Here is an 18,008-nt window from a genome sequence, read left to right as displayed (position 1 = left end):
TCTCCAAGGGGCGCGAGGGAAGTGGGCAGCACCCAGTTCACAGCCTGGAAGTGACTGCTCTCAAAAACGGAATTGAGAACTGGCGGGGGAATTCCACCATCCCTGCTCATAGGAGCAGGGAAATCATTGTGGTAAGGGCCTGAGTGACTGAGGGATGAACTACAGGACTGAAGGGGTGGGATTTGAGCTGGGCAGGGTGCAGAGAAGCTCCTCAGGGGTCCGGGAAAGTAAGGGGGAAAATGCATTCCTTGGGTCACAAGACAGGAGCAGGATCAGGAAAGAAATCTTTATTTCCCATAAATACAGCAGATTCTTCGCGCCGGGCGTCTCGTTTTAAATGTTTGTTTTCTTCCATTTACAGAATTTTGCACTGAAAATATATACAAGTCTATTCAAGAACCAAACAAGATCTGCAAAGAAAAAAACCCATACAAAACCCTGAAGAAATGGGAAAGGGAAGTAAGACACAGCAGAATCCCAGTATAGAGACCTTGCTTCCCCCTCTCCTTTACTGCCTGCTGTGCCCAGCTCTGAGACATGTCACCTTTGCTGCCCCGAGCCAGGAGTGCAGGGCACCCTGCTCATCTCCATCTCACACATGCTTCCTTCTACCACTGGCAAGCCAATGCAGAGCACAGCTTGCCTCTGCTTTTTTATGATCAAGGCCCTCTCCAAACCAGCTTAGGGATGGGAAGCAGCTCCCATGGTTTTAAGTCCCATGGGGTTGGTGATTGCATGGGATGTGCTATCTTCAGTCTCCTCTGTGCCTGCAGATCCCAGCTCTTGTGTCACAGTGATCAGGCGGCTGGAGCGAGCCCCCTCCCCGCCACAGGGAGCCAGGCCCACCCTCAACTGCAGCAAAGGTGCACAAGGCACAGCCGAACCCCCCCATGCCCCAGTGCAGAGCTTTGTGGTGATGAGCTGGGCTCTCATCTCCTCCTGACTCTCACCCCTCTGTGAGAGGACACTGAAGAGCTGAGAAACCCCCCAGCCCCACCAAGCTCTCCAGCCCAGCCAGGGAAAGGAAGTCTAACTGCTGCTTCCTCTCCCCACCTGGCAGGAGGCTGCAGGGAGACTCAACCCCGTTCCCAAAGCTTCTTTGTGATAGATAAAGCCTGTGGGAATGGTGTAGGCTTCCCTGTTGCAGGGTTCAGAACACCAGCTGAAGGGGCTGAGAAGGCACAGAGCAAGCTTTTCCCAGCCCCTGAGGCCCCACCCTGGGGCCCACCTCTCACCAACAGCTCTGTAAGCAGCTAGGACAGAGATATGTGATGATCACTCCCCCTAACCCCCCCCACAAGCAAAGACAGCTGTCTGCTCTCTGGTGCTGGAGAGATACCTAGGTTCTGCCCAGCCTTGTTCCTCATCAGCTCCAGTGTGATCCCACCAGATGGAATCACTGGGGCCCAGCTCCAAGGAGGGGGCAAGGGGGACAAGAGAGAGCACCATAGAGCACAAAATAGCTGAAGGGCTGAGAAGAGTGGAGGGGACAGACAAGAAAAAGGATCTTCTTTTGCTAAGCCTTGCCCTGGGCTGAGGTTGTTAAAGCTCCCTGTCCTTGTTCCCCTATGCACCTAAAGCAGGAAAGCAGGGTTAGAAGAGAAGCTGGACAGACTGGGGAGGGAGTGTCATCTTCAGAAGAGCAGGGAAGGCAACTGTTCACACACATGAAGCTTTCCACTCCACTTCTAGTCTTGTGAGATGAACATCTCCTGGCATCTCTGCTCTCCTCCTTGAGGCATGCTCCCTCAGGCCCTTGCCCGGCCATCTGGAGAATAGAGCGTGAGCACCAGCCCCCACCCACCCTCCCATTTTGTCTGGCTGCTCCAGCCCCACAGGGTTGGCTTCCTAAGGAATCTGCAGTGTAGTGCCTGCAACATGTGGCCCTAGAGGTTTCCCCAGGATTCTGGTGGGGGAAACTGGTCCACATCTCCAATTTCATTGTAGGTTTGCTCTCCCATGGTGAAGGTCAGTTTGTACCGTAGTCTCACTTTCTCCTGGAGATGGGAGAAAAAGAATAAGCAGTCAGAAGAAGGGGAAGAAAAGCATGAAGCACAAACCATTCACATCTCAGATGCTGCTGAGTAGAGGGAACAGGGATATAGGGTAGTGAGGCTTTGCCCAAGCACCAAGACCAGCCTCTGTTCATGCCCCAGAAACAATGCTGTTACCTTCTGTGGATTAGCGAGCAGCAGGACTTGGGTGATGGCACTGGGGTGGACAATGGGATTGAATGCTGGCAGCTCTGTGCCTGAGGGAGGCTGTAGCTTCACCTTCATTATCTAGGGAGAGGGTGAGAGAAGAGAGTGACTACATTCCTGAGAGTGAGACTTGGCAGCCAGAAGCCCTGCTCCTGTACTTGGGAAGCTTCTGCTCTCTAGTCAAAGAGAACAACATTGTACTAATCTGAAGGTAACAGAATTTGCTCCTATGCCCACAGAGCTCTCTTCACCCACCCTGTTTTTCCTGCAGAAGTAGAATCATGCTTTGGCCCAATCTGGGGAGCTCATCCCCAGCAGCTGTCTTACCTTGGGGACGGCAGACTGAAAGACAATATTGCGGATGGGCTGCGGGGCCGTGCTAAGCATAGAAATCACCACCACAAGCACATCAGGTCTCTCAGGCAGGGCATCCTTAGCAAAGTGGAAGAGGACACGGAAGCCATGCTGATCATACACTGTCACAGGGAGGATGCTGCCTGTGGGAAAGGCAGGGACAGGCACCAGTCAACCAGGAGGGAACTGGCCTGACAGCCATCTTTCCCCTATTGCCCTAACTCCATACAAGTGACAGAGACACCACTCTTCTTCAGCCTCCACAAAATCCAACAAGCAAGAAGTTTCTTCACATTCTTCCCTTCCATGTGTGGGGTTTAATCCCCCCATGCCTGCCCCCCTCTTTTTCCCCGGCTCACTGGGTTTGATTGACTCCAGAGGCACAGTGATGTTGGCCAGCGAGATCTCCTGGGGCAGCGCAGTGGCAGGAGCCCGTGGTGGGACTGCAGTACTTCCTGCTGGTGTGGTGGCAGCTTTTGGAAGTGTAGCAGGGGCAGGCAGCTCTGAGGTCATAGGCAGCGTGGGGTTAGGGGAGATACTCTGGAGCACAGGCGGAGCACTGGGATTGTGGGCTGCGGTGCCAGAATTGCTCCTGTTCTGCAGGTCCCTCAGGGTGAGCCGAGGGGGTGGTTGCTGCTTCTCCCTGCAGGGGGGGAGAGAGAGCAAGAAGTGGAACAGGGCACTGAAATGCTGCCCAGCACCCCAAAAATGGAAACAATAGGGAGAGATGCGAGACTGCACTACCAAGTGCTTACCATCGCACTTGTTGAGATTCTGGAGGCAAAGACTGCTGCAGCAGTGTCTTGCCCAGGAGGTCCAGGTCATCGAGGCCACTGCTGCTAGAAGATGGTTTGGGGGAGGATGCACCAGCATCTGCTTTGACTGGTGGTGTTGCCATGATAGGGGTGATACTGAGCTCATTGCTGTCTGAAGACTGAAAAGAGCACACAGGAGAGCCCCAAAGCAGGGCGAATATCAGATGTAGCATGTTTCCCTACCTACATTTGTTGCTTTTATCACCCTCCTCACCCTCTGCGCTAGTTCCCAGCGCATTACCTGGAAGCTGTTCCAGCCACTGCTGTCACCAGCCTGGACAGGATGTGGTGCTGGGTCATTCAGGCCTGCCAGGAGTAAAAGCAAACATGGAGTTTACCTACCAAATCATTAAGAACATTAAATGTGGCCTGAGTAAGACACAGAAGCACAGGGCAGAACTGCCAATGTGGTCTCCATCTCTGGTCCCCATCCTTGCATGGGGGAGAGCCAGGAGGGTGATAGTGGCTTTTTCTGTCCAGATACATTCATTTATAGTTTATTTCTCACCGCAATCGGCAGAAAAATCCAGAATACTACTGAGCTGACCAATCTGACTGACCATGTTGTCTACTTGATGCTGTTGTACTCAAAAGCACTTGCCTTAGGAAACAGACACTTGGTTGTGCAAAGCAGGACTCTAGACCTTTCTAGGAGTGGCACCTCACATGATTTCATGTGAACAGTTCTGGAAGTCCCATGCATCTGTTGTCAGCTCATGACTTTAACAGCAAACAGAAAACATGAGGAGCTAGGGGTGATCCACCCTTGTGATCCCATCTGGGGATGGCCATTGCATCACTCTTGATTTACCTGCCAGGTCAGTTTACCTAAAGCAAATCAGTGGGCACATTCCTACAGGCTCTCTCTGACTAGCCAAGAAAACACCACCATGGGACTGAAGTTCAGAATCACAGCAGGGTCTTTCCCTCCTCTCCCTCACACTAAATGAAGGACACCTCTCTGTCTTTCATTATTCACTTCTACCAGAGCTATGTTTTATTCATGTTCCTGCCAAAGAAGAACTATCCAGAGTCAAAGAATAAAGAGCTTTTGCCCTGGATTTCTCACCTAAAGACATGAGTTCATCATCCAACAAGGAGACAGAGCCAGCTTGGTCAGGCACGGGGACTGCTGAGCCACCTGAAACGGTGGGCAAAGCTGGGTAGGAAGGGCATGTTGCTGGAAGCTCCAGGCCAGATAGATCTAGAAGTGCTGAAGTGCTGCCTGCAAAAAGAAAAGAATCTGAAAATGTTATCCAGTCCTTATGCAGTGTAGTGAGGCTACACTCATAGCCTCCTCACACCCCCCTGCTCTCCCTTCCAGTTCCCTTTCTTCATGCACCAGTCACATTCATAAGCCATTTCCTTATCTCACCAGCCCCGCTCTAAGCTCCCACAGGTTTCCCCTTTCCACTTCTCTCAGTCTTTTCTTACTCTGCAGGACACCAGCAACAGGGTCCCCCTGCTTGACCTTCCTGTCCCCATTCTTCAAGTCTCCTCACCTCGAAGAGGACTTGCCACCGTCTCTCCATTGATCTCTTCTCCCCGAACGAGCTGCTTGTAGAGATTGATCACCTGGGTCAGATTGTCATTGGCTTGCAGAATCTCCGCTGAAAATAAGTGTGAGAAGAGTGAAGAGAGTAACTTTTATACCTCAAGTCTGTCTGTTTCTTCAAAGCAAGGCCCAAGTTGCTGCAAACAAAACCACTGCAAAGAGCGTTTTCACCACTGTTGCTGCAAGCTGCACCAGGGTACATGGACACCTCCAGGGCAGCCTCAGCAGGAAAGAGAAAGGCCAGATATGTTTACCTAGAGCTTCATCATTGTCTTCTGTGTCACTAGCAAGCCGGAAAAGCATGGGCCTCATGCGCTCACAGCGCTGATACAGCTCCTGGGGGAGCGGAGAAACAGTGATGAGGTGAGCATCCTGAGCAGCGGGATGCTCAGCTGGCTGTGCAAAACAGGTAGGAGGATAAGGGGATAAGGGTCACCCATTTCTGCTGAGCTCAAGGAGGATTCTGGGATTGCATTTCCTCACCTTCATTAGGTCCTCATTGCTTTCTGTTGTTTCCCCCTTGCTGTAGTTTGTCACCATCTCTGTCAGCAGCTTCACATTGTTGTTCACCTCCTCAATGGCATTCACCCTCTTGGAGATCTTCTCCATGCGCTTTTGGTCCTGGACGGGAAGCACATGGGGAAAGATGTCCTAACTTGGAGAGGAGGAAGGCTGTGCCAGCCAACCACCCTGGACTAAAGCTCAGCAACACTGCCCTCAAAACAGCTCCCACTCCATTGGAAAACTCCAGGTCATCTCTGGGCAAGAACATGCCAGACAGGGACGGAATTCCTGTAGATCTAGTGCTGCAGCAGGGTTTGGGCCACAAAATGCACCCAGACCCATTCCTCCAAGTAGCCAGGGGATGGCAGAACTCACACAAGGACTCTTTCACAGCTGCTGCAGCCAAATTTTGGGGAGAAGCTCCGTATGTCTGCATGAGGTCACAAAGCCAGTCCTCCTTAGGTGCCAACCATCGCCACCCAGACCACGACCCCCCAGCTCCCTTCTTCCCCCATCACACCTCCTGAACCATTTCCTTGATGAGCTTGTTGGCAGCCCGGAGATCCTCAGGATGGGAACTTTTCAGGAGGCGAGCCAGCGTCTGAAAAAGAGAAGGTACTTCTGAGTCCAAGCTGAGGGATGGCAGCCAGAGTCACACTTGCAACACTAGAGCCAACAGTTCCTCCACCCCAAACCTGGGAGAGGCAGTGGACAATTTTAACCATTTAGAGAGCCCAGCCACAGGAGCTTGTGGGCTATCAGAGACCAGGGAGAGAAGTACAACTGGCATTCCTTTTGCTGTTGTAGCTCTGGTTATGCAAGCTAGGTCTTTCCCTGAAGATCCCCTTTTTTCAGAACCTGCTCTGGCCTGCCCATTACCCACTGTGGAGAGTCTGGAGTGCAGCAGCACTGAGACTAAAAAGCCAGAGAGAGACCAGAAAGCCTGGTTTCTGCAAGAACTGCCATGGCATTGTAACAGACTCCTACTCGGACATCTTCACACACCTCTTTGCTGATGAAGAGCTCCCACTTTCTCTCCCTCTGTATGGTCAGTGAACAGTCCCACTGCCCACCTACAAATCCTCATTTGCAGACTCTGACCCATGGAGGCAAACTATATCCCTTGCAGTAAACTGTCATCACGCTCCTGCTGCAGAACTAGACCCAGAGGAGCCCAATACTTGCTTAAAAGTATCAGCACTGATAATGCAGAGGTTTGCCTGAGTGGTGACACAATTCTGATGGAAAGACAACACAGGATGGGTCCAGGTGGCTATAAGTGGTTGAGCAATAAGATTGCAGTACTGGGGGTGGGGATGAGATAACAGCAGCAGCATCTGGGGCTAGGATTTAAACCTCATGGTCAGATAACTCCAAAATCTAGAGAGCTCACAGCAGCAAACCTCCTGGAACCTGCTTGGGCCAATGTCAGAGCATTACCCTTTGCACCATCCTGCAGCTAAGTGCTCCAAAGGTCAAACAGACCCACATGCCCCACTCCTGCAGTTGTTTCCTTTGTCATGATTTTGGAACAGGCCCTCAGCATTCCCATGATGCATTTTCAGAAGGACAGCATGTGGAACAGGGACCTTGATGCTCATGTATCTGGGGGACATAAGGTACTGGAGCAGGAAGATGATGCCTACTGTCCCTCTCCTTGGACAAAGCCCTTACCTTGGATTTTTCTTCATCATCAAAGATGATGTTCTTGGGTCGAGGAGGAGGCGGTGGAAAAGGAGCATCATCGGGAAGTTTGGGGTCACACTTCACAATCCCTGCAGTAGAAACCAAAGGAGAGATCAGGAGGACCCACTCACTCAGGGATGGCACTGCCATTCAGGTATTTTTTCCCTAATGGCCCACCAAATCCAGCTGAGACTACGGGTGTGTGGGTTATCCTGTTACCCAAGATCCTGGATTGTTTCTATTCCCCATAAATATCCCCTCCTAGAAAATTCCAGTATATACTGCCAAAGCACTTGCAGCCCTTCAAGCCCAGACCCTTCCAGTGCCCCATCTCCCATGTGAGCAAGCAGATGTGCCAACCAACCCAGCAACTCATCACCAGCAACTCCCTCTGCTCAGCCAGGAGCCCCAAGGCACCTGCTTATTCTCCTGACCCTGGTGCTGAGTCAGACTGATGGAGGTCCTGGGTCTGTGCAGCATGAAGGGAGAGCTTTTTTCAGATTTTTCCCAGACAAAAAAAAAAGGAGGGCAAAACCATCTGTCCACCTGCCCCTTCCAGACCACTGCCTCTCACCTTGCTTCTTCAGCATCTGGTAAGCTTCTGATATCTTCACCTCATGAGGCAGCCCTAATGTCCAGCTGTACATCAGCTCCAGGATCTTTGACTTCACTTTTTCTGATGTCCGGCTGCCAAGATACTAAAGGAAGAGAAAATAAGTGGCTTGGAGCTGATCTGAGCCATTGCAAGTCTGGACTGTTTCTCTCTTGCCCTCCCAGGAGAAGTGAGACTGTTCCCAACGGCACAAGGAGGAAAGAGGAAGCAAGCAGGAAAGCTCATGAGGGTGTTACAACTCATCTTATGTTGTGCCTGGTTTTCATCACAGGCAAAACAAGAGAGTGTAAGAAATGCTGCAGCAGCAGCTCCTCAGTAACACACAGGGACAGGTGAGAAAGCTCAGGCAAGTCTCCTGTCACCTTGTGAAGGGAAGAGTCCTGTGAAAAGAAGCTGCTCAGCATGGCAGCCCTTTAGGAATGAGGGGACAGCAGGGCTGGGAGAGGCATGTGGGTAATGGTCTCTGAGGCAGGGCCCTGAGCAAAGTGAGCCCCAGATGACCAGCACCCAGCAAGTGCCATTCAATCATTTCTCAGCCTTCTCACACAGGTCTGATAGGAGCACTGGTGGCAGCAACAGTGCATGTGCCACCAGACAAGTGGCTTAAAGCAGAGGACATACTCTAGGGTGCCAGGCAAGAGGACTTTAGGATGCTGCTGTCACTGTCCAGGGCTATTCATCATCACAGATCACAAGCTGTGACTGGCAGACAAAGGTTTTCCTTAGTCATATTTAGCCTGTATTCCCTTAACTCTACACTTGCTGGTGTTCACTACCTTGACTGAATAGGGCAGCCCACACAGCTTGTTCTGCTGTAGGAACAGCAGCATCAGCACAGGAGCAGGTAATGACTTGGTCCTTCAGATGGACTCACCAGAACATCACTGACCAAGCCTGGGCTTGCCCTCCGAGAGTGTCTCAATCAGGTTGGGACACCCCAAAGAGACATGGTCCTGTCAAAGCTGGGGGAGGTTCCTGAGCACATGCAGCACAGAGCCCAAGAGGGATGCCGGGAAGGTGACATGGGTTCAGTATTCTCACAAGTGCTGGCTGCACCATATCCAGTTGGCCCTCAGCTTCCTACAACAAGAATCAGCTAGGAATAGAGGGGTGAAAACTCCCTTCCCACCAGAAAACTCACCGGGAAACAAGGACTAGATCTCCTACTAACACTGTCCTGTTTTGCCCACATCCCAGTGGGCGTCTGACCTTTCTGCTCAGCCACCACTTTTTCCCAAAGCCCTCCTGCCACCAGGCACCAGTCCCTTCCAGCACAATACCGTGACACCCACCTTAGGGGACACCACCTTGATGAGCTCATTGAGGAAGCGGAACTTGCCCACCTCATCGTGGAAGCGTTTGCCACAGCTCTTCATGCAGGACTCCAGCACCTGGGGAGAGGGGCCAGGTGAGTCCCAGCCTGGGGTTAGCAGCGGGATCAGAAGCCAGCTCCTTCCTGTTCCCCCTCACCAGGTACAGAGCCTGTGGCTACTGTCACAGCAGCACAAAGGGACATCCCCTGTTCCCTCCCAGGTGGTCAAGCACCCTCCCACAGAGAAGCGAGATTCTCATCTTTGGGGTGAGTTTTTGCAGAGATGGCTCAACAGCCCATCCAAAGGGACACCCTTAGAGGTTTCACAAGCACCAGGGTTTCAAAGTGTGGATCCACAACACGATTAAGAATCATTGAATCCTTTAGGTTGGAAAATACCATCAAGATCATACAGTCCAACCATTAATGCAGCACTACCAAGGCCACCACAACAAAAGCCAAAAAGCTTCCTATTTAACAGGTTGTGATCCTTCCAGGAGCAAAACCTTTCCAAGTAACTTCTCCTGACTTGTGGAACCACCTTCAGTCCCTCTCCCACCCAAGGGCCCACGTGCTCCAGGGCTTTCTCAGAGGGAATTCAAAGCTTCCTGTGCTTCTCCAGTCAAGCTGGAGCATCTCCACGCCCTGCCCCTCCATCTAGTTCTACCAGCCTGCAGATGCCCTTACCGTGAGGGCCTGGATAGCTTCCCATTCCTGTGGAGACTGGATCTTGTGGGCAAGAAGCCGGGTGGCAAGTGGAGGACTGGAAGGAGTGAGGGGAAAAGAAAAGCTCGCCGGTTATTGACAAAAAGCCTGGTACCTGCATTTTTGTCTGGGAATCCAGAGTTGAAAAGCATGTTGCAAGTTGAAGATGCTGATAAAGCACTAAGACACCTCAAAATCTGGAGGAAACCTTCCATTACTAGACCAGGACCCCCCACCTACCCCCACCTCGAGGGCCTTCATGCCTATTCAGCTCTTGGGACAATCCCTCTGGATTTTGCTGGGTGGGAAATCATAATCAGGCCTGTGACCTGAAGAAGCCTGGGGAAAGGACAAAGCACTTACCCCTCTAGCTCCTTATTGAGCTGCTCACAGAACGCATTGATACCATCCCAGTCTAGGTCCTTGTTCAGGGGGTTTGTGGCTTTGTCTGTGGACAGGAGATGGGGACGGTGAGAAAAAAAAACCCAACTGGCACCCACCCTGTGGAGGGATATCATCGATCCCACTCCTTCCCTGGCAACTCCAGCGGGTGCGGCAGCAGGGGATGGCGTGGGAGGAGAAACACACTCGTGTCCACTCGCCCCTTCCCATGGCAGCCCTGTGCCCATGTATGAGAGAATGTGCACATACTTTAGCCCCCTCCTCCCTGCTGACCCACCGTACCCCTGCCTCCGGCTCGGCCCTGGGGTCTCATCCGCAGCCGCGGCCACCACGCGACCCCCAGCCCCTCTCCCTCACAGCCCCGCGCCCCCCCACGCCCGCGCCCTCCCCGCCCCACTGCCGCTCCCCTCGGCGGTCTCAGCCGCACTCACTGATGCGCGCCTCCAGCGTCTCGGGCTCCATGTCGGAGGCCCGCGGCTCCTCAGCGGGGCAGCGCCGCTCCGCCGCCGCCCTCCCGCCGGGCCCGGCGCGGCCGCGCCATGAAGAGTCCCGATCCGTCTGGCCACAGAGAGCCGGAAGTCGGCCGTGCAGAGCGCCGCTCCGCCGCCAGCGCGCCCCCTGCTGGCCCGCACTCCCGCTCCACCATGGGCTCACCGCGCAGGGGCGAGGAAAGGCGCAGGATGCGGAAGGAAGCGGAAGGCTCTCCCGGAGAAGGACACACAGGGCAAGCGAGCGCGGGGCGGGGCAGAGCTCCGGAAAGCAGCGGCCGCGCGGAAACCGGGCGAACCGGCCCCTCCCGGAAGAAGCGGTGTTACTGGCAGGTGAAGCCACTTCCGGCATGAAGAACGGGCACTTCCGGCGGGCGGCGAGCGGCGTGTCCTTTAAAAGGACACGGGCCCGCCGGGGGCGGCGCATGCGCGGTGTGCGCCCGCCGCGGCCGAGGAGTCGAGCCGGGGTCGGGTGCCGGCCAGGAATAAATTATAAATATAAATATAAATATACATGGCAGCAAGTGCGGTCCCCTGCACTGCACTTTAAATAGCGGCTGATTTTCAGGCAGTGCCTGGCCCTTCTGCCTGGCCGAGCAGGGGGGGTTGTTGGTGATGCCCTAGAAATGTCTGGAGCGTTCCAGGAAAACAAACCCCGTTTGTCCCCGCTCTCCGTGTGGCTCTGGTGATCCAGGCCAGCGCTACTGTGGCACCTAACTGCGCCTGTTTTCCCTGTGCCCCAGGGCTCCTGGCAGGAGCAGCCCCGGCTCGCTGCTTTTGCAGCTCTTTCCCTGCTCTTCACACCCCGAGCGACCTTTGGGGAGCGCCTGTGTGAGGGCTGCCCGGTCAGGGTGTGGCAGCGGCGGCCTTTGGGGTTTGGGGCTGGCCAGAGGCTCGGCGATCAGAGCACAGTGCAGCCCCTTGGGCGTTCCGGGCTCGGATGTGGAGACAGGCGTCTGAGCCCAGCGCTCCCGTGCTGGGTTACTCATTTACAGTGCTAATCCCGCGGCTGACCAGGGAACTGCCCTGTTGTCACGCCTAATGGCTTTTCCTGATGGATACCCATTGTTTTGGTAAGGGCTTTTTTGGTCATTAAAAAGCACTTTTTGGCGCCTGAATGTAGTTCTTTTTTTAACTGTTACTGCCTTGCATCACAAAGCCCTTTTAAAGTGCCTGTCATAGAAAATTGCAACATCCTTCCCTTTGCTGTGTTCAGGCACGTTTTACGCAGGTTATTTTAATCTTGTGAGTCAGCCCTGCCTGTCAGTATTCCTTTGATTTTTCTGAGAATCCTGAAGTCATCTCTAGGAGCCCTTCAGGTCATGTACGATCTGCATAGAAGGCACGCATCTCTCCATCCCCCACAGCGATGCCTCAGAACGAGAGGTTTTGCAGGCTGGTGTTTTACACAGCCCCCTTTTGCTCAGGTTTCGGTCTGTCTGAGTCTCAAGCCTGTTTGTTTTCCTTCCTTTGGCAACACCCAGTGGTTAGCAAGTGCAGGATGAATGAAAGGCTGCACCTCTTTTCGGCTGGTTGCAAACAATGGCGAGTGAACTCGTGCATAACAGTCCTGTCAGCGGTCACCTTGCCTTTATTTCTCACAGATTTAGGAGTCTCTTTCCCCTTTGGTGCATCTGCTTTCCATATAACAAGGACCCAAAGTGCAGCCAGTGGAAAAAGAGTTCGGAATCTGAATCTTTGTTCCCTGTTAGAGCGGTTAGATGATGTGTGAAGAACAACCTTTCTCCCCTCGATTTATTTTTACCGACAGCTGGAATTTTGAGCTCGGTTTGAACGGAGTGAGGCGCTCCAAGCTGTAATTAACACCGCTCCAGAGGGAAAGTACTGGAGCTATAATTAGCTCGTAGCCAGTTGCGGAGGAAAGTGCAAGCCAGAGGCCTGGATGAGCGCAGCTCATGGGGTCAGAGTATGGCCCTGTGTTCGGGAAAGGGATGCAGTCCCAGGTGTGGCTCAGGGGTGCAGTCCCAGCTCAGGGATGCAGTCCCAGGTGTGGCTCAGGGATGCAGTCCCAGATATGGCTCAGGGATACAGTCCCAGCTCAGGGATGCAGTCCCAGGTGTGGCTCAGGGATGCAGTCCCAGATATGGCTCAGGGATACAGTCCCAGCTCAGGGGTGCAGTCCCAGGTGTGGCTCAGGGATGCAGTCCCAGCTCAGGGATGCTGTTCCAGATGTGGCTCAGGGATGCAGTCCCAGCTCAGGGGTGCAGTCCCAGGTGTGGCTCAGGGATGCAGTTCCAGGTGTGGCTCAGGGATGCAGTTCCAGGTGTGGCTCAGGGATGCAGTCCCAGCTCAGGGGTGCAGTCCCAGGTGTGGCTCCCAGGTTGTCAGGCCCTGCAGCAGCCGCCCGCAGAGGGCACCAGCAGGCAGGGGAGCGCCTGCCTGAGCAGCTCCTGCTGCTTGCACACTCGAGGTGAATCCCAAACAAGCCGAGTCCCTCTCCATCAGGAAGGGAAGGCCTCACAGGAGTAGCCGGTCCGCCTGGGAGAGGGGTTTTCACCCACCAGGTCGTCTTCTTCCGGCCAGAACCACCCTATCACCCCCTCTCAGTCCCAATGTTTGTTTGGTTTCTCTGCCGTGTGTGTTTATGTGAACCCTGTGATGTTTTTCAGATGTGCTTGTATGCGCTTCCTCTTGGGTGACCATCTCTGGCCCAGGATGTGAACTTCCCTTTCCCCATCACATTCCTCTTTCTTTGGCAAGGTGTTCTGTGAGAGACCTTTCACTTTCCTGAAGCTTGGTACTGTGGTCTTCATTCTTTTTTTTTGTTTTGTTTTTCTTTGGTGTTTTGTTTTTGTTTTTGCTTTTCTTTTCCTGATCTGGCTGAGTCCAGCAGCCAGTTCCTGGGGGGTTGGCTCAGTTTTCACTCTGCTACTTTCTCTTGGAACAAGATGGCAGCACCTCTCCTGACATCACCTCAGACCATGCACTTCTTTTCGCAATCCTCTGGATTTGCAGCCCTGCCATTCCCTGACCTTGGCTAATCTCCTTCCTTTTGCAATACTATTAACCACCTTTCCCAGCAGAGGGTTGCAATTAGAGAGGCAAGTATAGAGTTGCATACTTCTCTAGAGGGAGAGCAGGTTTGAGCTCCTTTAATCTAATAGGAAATGTCTCCTTCCCTTTCATATGCAGCACTTTCTTGTTGTATGCAATCATCCACCAGGATTGCTCCCTTCTATTTCTTTCAGCAGTTTCCCTTTCAGCTGTAGGAAGACCTGTCCCTGGTGATCAAAGGCATCCTTCTGCAGCTACAGGAGCAGAATGAGGAAACAGGATGCTGGATAAGGGATCAGAAAACCTCCTGGCTAGATCTCTGCAATTAAGCATGTCTTGAAGCAAGAATCAGGGAAATACTCAGCTATGGTCGATGCCTCAGTTTCCCTGGTTGTTAGCATGGGAATATAATTTGCATTTTCTTCCTCTGGGGAATTGCCTTGACCTCTGTATCCCAATTTTCCTTTCTGCATTGGTTCTGTCATTAGAGCAACTGGCTCGGCGAGACAAGTGGGAGAAGCAAATACCAGAGTTAGAGGTGAGCTGTGCAGCTCCCTGTTTCCTCATGTTCAAGCCTTGCTTCCCAGCTCAAGGGGTGTCTTGATCCCTTGACTAAGCAGGCAGCAGTGCCCTTCTGGACAGTCTGGGGAGTGAAAGTGTCTCCTTACACCCTGGGGAAAGCTCAAATGGGTTTGCTGATGCTGATAGCTTCTTTCCAACGAAGTCTGGTGCATTTGGGGTGTGTTCTGAGAATATGGGAACGCTCTTGCTGCTGAGGAGCTGTATCTGCAGCAGGCAAAGATGAAATAAAACTGACAGGACAGAAGCCCTCATTGTAGCTGTGGCTTGGGGGCTGGTAGGTTTTGTAGCTGGAAGCTGAACAGGGAGAGGAAGACCTGCCAGGTTAGAGAGAGCTGCTTGAATTTATGGGGCTGAAGTGAGAACCGAGGGCCCTGAGCCCGCAAGGGGGAGCCTCGATGGAGTCATTCACAGCACTACTGATGAGATCAGCGCCAGACTGGAACAGATCCATGACCAATACTGTGCACTCGGTGCGCAGGAGTCAGCAGAGGCACTGGAAAACGTGAACAGATTCACCCATTCTTGCTTTACCTCTTGCTTGCAGCATTGCAGCTGGCAGATGGAAGGGGCATGATTAGAGAGCAGAAGTATTGTGGGGAAAAAAAGTAGTTCAAGAGCCTGGATTTTGCTGAGATAGAGTTTGGCTCCAAAGAACAGCAGGAGGGAGAAGGAGAAAAACCCTGTTGCAAAGGCATTTTTCACGGGCACCCAAGCGTGACCTGAGCAGAAATCAGCAACACGAAGCTAGGCGTCCTGAAGCAAACGGGGGAGCCCAGCTGCAGCAAATCCCCAAGCCTGGATGATGAACACATCCCCGCATTGCGGCGACAGCCAAGTGCGACTTAGTGAAGTGTTTGCTGGGGATGTTTAATGGAGCGGCCGCCCGGGGAGCTCAGTGATGCAGTCGTGTGCAGCCTCTCTTTTCCAGCACGGCTCAGGGAGGACGCATTCCCGCTGCAGAGTGCCCCAGTGCCAAACGCACGTGTACTCGGCTGTGCAGCTGGCTCAAGTGTGGCATGATGAGCTTGAATAAATGGGTTTTGGCCCAGGCTTGAAAATCCCCCATTGCCAGCAATCCCGTTTTGGCTGCAGTTGTCTCAGGTTCCCTAGGAAACTCCAGTGCTGGCTTAAGTCTGGGCTGTGAAACAGCAGGAGGAGGCAGTCCGGCGGCGCCCTGCCTCCAGCCTGGCTGCTCAGTCTCTGCCACTTGGCACTACAGCCAGCTTCTGCCCTGCTGCTGGTGATGGTGAGGAGCAGCAGGGCAGAGCGATCCCAGTGCTGGGGCATGGCGCACGTGGAGCTAGGGATAAAAAGAAAACTGTGACCCAAGAGGAGGGGGAGGGAGACGCTGAGTCTGCATACGCAGATTTCCCTAGGGTGGACCTGGCTTTTCATAGGCTCCTTTCTAGTCCTTCTGGCTTCATCTGTCTTAGTAAGTGCATCAGGAGCAGGGCTGGGCCCGAGCATTACCTCAGGATGGTGGCTCATGCCATGCAGTTGTTAGCAACCCTCCTGCCTTGGTTTTTGAGCAGTGCCACAGCACCCAGGCATGGCTGGGGAAGCAGGTGGGCTGGGGACTGTTCCCAACAGAGCCTTGTTGCCATGCTTTTAACCCCATGGATGTGAGCTGTGTTCTTCTCCTTGGCTTTTGGGACCAAGGGTGGAACAGCTACACCCTGTAAGCCCAGGTCCTTCAGAAGGCAGGTTTTTGAAGTGCAGTCCCCTGCAGCCTGTATATTTATCCTCTAATTTTCCACATTTCCCTCGTTGAAGATTGGGGAATGTCAAGCAACAGGTCGTGGGTGAGTGTGTGGGATGGGAGTGTATGTGCCAGACTGAAACTGGGAAATGCTCTGTCTGCTGGGTATGGCTGAAGTGTGGGCTGTGACTCAGTGTCCAATACTCCATGCTATGCATCACTGGCTGCATTTGACCTTCTGTCATGTGGGGTGGGTTAGATACTAGGAGAAAATGTTGCCCAAGCAAATGATGTCAGTGTGGGGGCCTGTTCTTGGATGCAGGGATCAGACAGGGCACAAAAACACACTGAATTTGCCCCTCTGGCTCTCCTGCCTGAGGCTGGCAGAACAAGAAGCCCATGGAACACATGCTTCTGCAAGAACTTCCCATGCACACACACCTGTGTCCTATTTCCCCCATCACTCCAAGCCACATCAGGTTTCTCAGTCAGGGAGCAGAACAGGGAGAGAGCTCATGTATTCCCCATTTAATGTGCTGCTGACAGATGTGTCCCCCAGCCAGAAGAAGGAGCAGGTGCATTTGACCAGCCTCTGCCTTGCCTTGTCTCCACTTGGAGGGGCTGTGTTCAACCAGCTCGCTGTTCCCCTCAGCTCTGCAGGCTTTTCAAAGGCAGCAGTGTCCAGGTTCTGGACCTTGCTGCAACCATTTGCTGTCCCTGATGTGCAGCCCAAGCCCCCTCATCTTGGAGGTGGGGAGATGCTTCTAGCAGAGGCTGTTTCTCTTTCCACAGAGGCTGCTCCTCCTCGAACAGAGCAGCTTTGCATCTAGAGTATTCTGGCTCCCAGCAGCAGTGGTCCAGCTGAATTTCGGGAGGAGGACATTTGCTGGGATTTGATAGGGTTGAAAGCTGTGGTGTCACAGCATGGTTCAAGAGTAGGCCATGAGACTTCTTCCCTATGACTGCTGTGCTTCTCCTGCTGGCATACAGAGCTAGTGTGAGGCGCTCTTCAGCTCATCCTGAGCCGGCTCTCAGGGAAGCTGTGTCTCTGACAGAGCTGTTCAGGAAAGATTCCCATGCCTTTCCTAATGAGGCTGAGTGAATAATAGAGATGTTCCTCAGGGATGGTGTTGTAAGCAGTGCTACGTGCATGTTCAGGACAAGAAAGCAGGTCTCCACTAGTTTTTCCCTGCTGTTGTGCAGCAGAAGTGTATGTGTGTCCCATCTTGACAGAAGAGATAAGCTCCCTTCGTGCAGATGGGAACTTGCCTGGCAATCGCAGCCACCTGTCATCCTCACATTGTGCTTATCAGATCTCCTAGCTTGGGAAGTCTGTTTGAGTCTGTTTGTTGGCAACGAGTGTGAGGCTATTCAGCCTGGGATATGATAAGATTAGTCTGGGGTGAGTCGCACTGAAGGCATTTAATTTTGAATACTCTTTTCCCCTCTCTGGAGCAAGCATCCTCCCTCCAGGAATCTGACTGCAATTAAAGCCTGGTGTTTGTTTTGCTGCTGGGGGCTCTCCTGGAGGGGAGCAGCACAAAGAAATTTGGGGGCAGCTAGAGGAGCACTGCCAGGTTCTGGCCCCTGCGTGTTGCCAGTGGTGAGGAAAAAGAGGACAGCAGGAAAAGGCACAAGCTGGAAGGAAGGGAAAGAGAGCCAGAGAGAACAAAGAACTTGGCATGACTGCTGGGAATGCAAAATAAACATCCACTGTCCTCAAGTGAGGGCTTATGTACTACTGGCTACATGGGTCAGAAACAAGAGTAGATGCTCATGGGCGCAGTCCAGAGGAGGGGCAGGATGCCTGTATGGGACAGGGTGTCCCTTAGTGCCCAGTGTAGTGCTAGAAAGGGAGAATAGCTGTCCCATCAGTGCAAAGCAGTCACTGGAGTGTTTTGTGGAGATTAAATATCTCAGGGCAGTGCTATGGCTCAGCTCTTTCCCTGTGTCTCACTCTGAAGGTCCATGGGTTCAGGTATTTCTGGTGCCCTTCCCTCTGAAAAGTGGGAGAAGAGGAATACGGAGAGTCATTTGTGCGGGGCTGGTCTTTTCTTAGATCTCCTACAGATGCCTG

General features: G+C 53.1%; 1 protein-coding gene across 3 annotated transcripts; it reads right to left on the bottom strand.

Annotated features, from left to right (window-relative positions):
* Positions 1–272: 272 nt before the first annotated feature.
* LOC131573008 (ADP-ribosylation factor-binding protein GGA1-like) lies at positions 273–10,744 on the bottom strand. 3 transcript variants are annotated; one of them, XM_058826560.1, is made up of 17 exons: positions 10,579–10,744; positions 10,109–10,193; positions 9,728–9,803; positions 9,021–9,119; positions 7,690–7,813; positions 7,104–7,204; positions 5,950–6,030; positions 5,409–5,546; positions 5,180–5,261; positions 4,873–4,980; positions 4,440–4,595; positions 3,612–3,676; positions 3,311–3,489; positions 2,915–3,198; positions 2,529–2,698; positions 2,172–2,282; positions 273–1,997 (listed from the first exon to the last, which is right to left on the bottom strand). In XM_058826560.1, the coding sequence occupies exons 1-17, from the start codon at positions 10,607–10,609 to the stop codon at positions 1,887–1,889; spliced, it is 2,001 nt and encodes a 666-aa protein (XP_058682543.1). In that variant the 5' UTR covers positions 10,610–10,744; the 3' UTR covers positions 273–1,886. The 3 variants fall into 3 exon arrangements, with proteins under 3 accessions (XP_058682543.1, XP_058682544.1, XP_058682545.1); XM_058826561.1 differs by lacking the exon at positions 10,579–10,744 and having other exon boundaries at positions 9,021–9,148; XM_058826562.1 differs by lacking the exons at positions 9,021–9,119; positions 9,728–9,803 and having other exon boundaries at positions 10,579–10,621.
* Between the last annotated feature and the right edge of the window lie 7,264 nt (positions 10,745–18,008).

The sequence above is a fragment of the Poecile atricapillus genome, chromosome Z, assembly GCF_030490865.1.
Source record: "Poecile atricapillus isolate bPoeAtr1 chromosome Z, bPoeAtr1.hap1, whole genome shotgun sequence".
In the NCBI taxonomy this organism is placed as follows: Eukaryota; Metazoa; Chordata; class Aves; order Passeriformes; family Paridae; genus Poecile; species Poecile atricapillus.
Note: the sequence above shows the minus strand (reverse complement) of the source record. Positions and strands in the feature narration are given on the sequence as shown.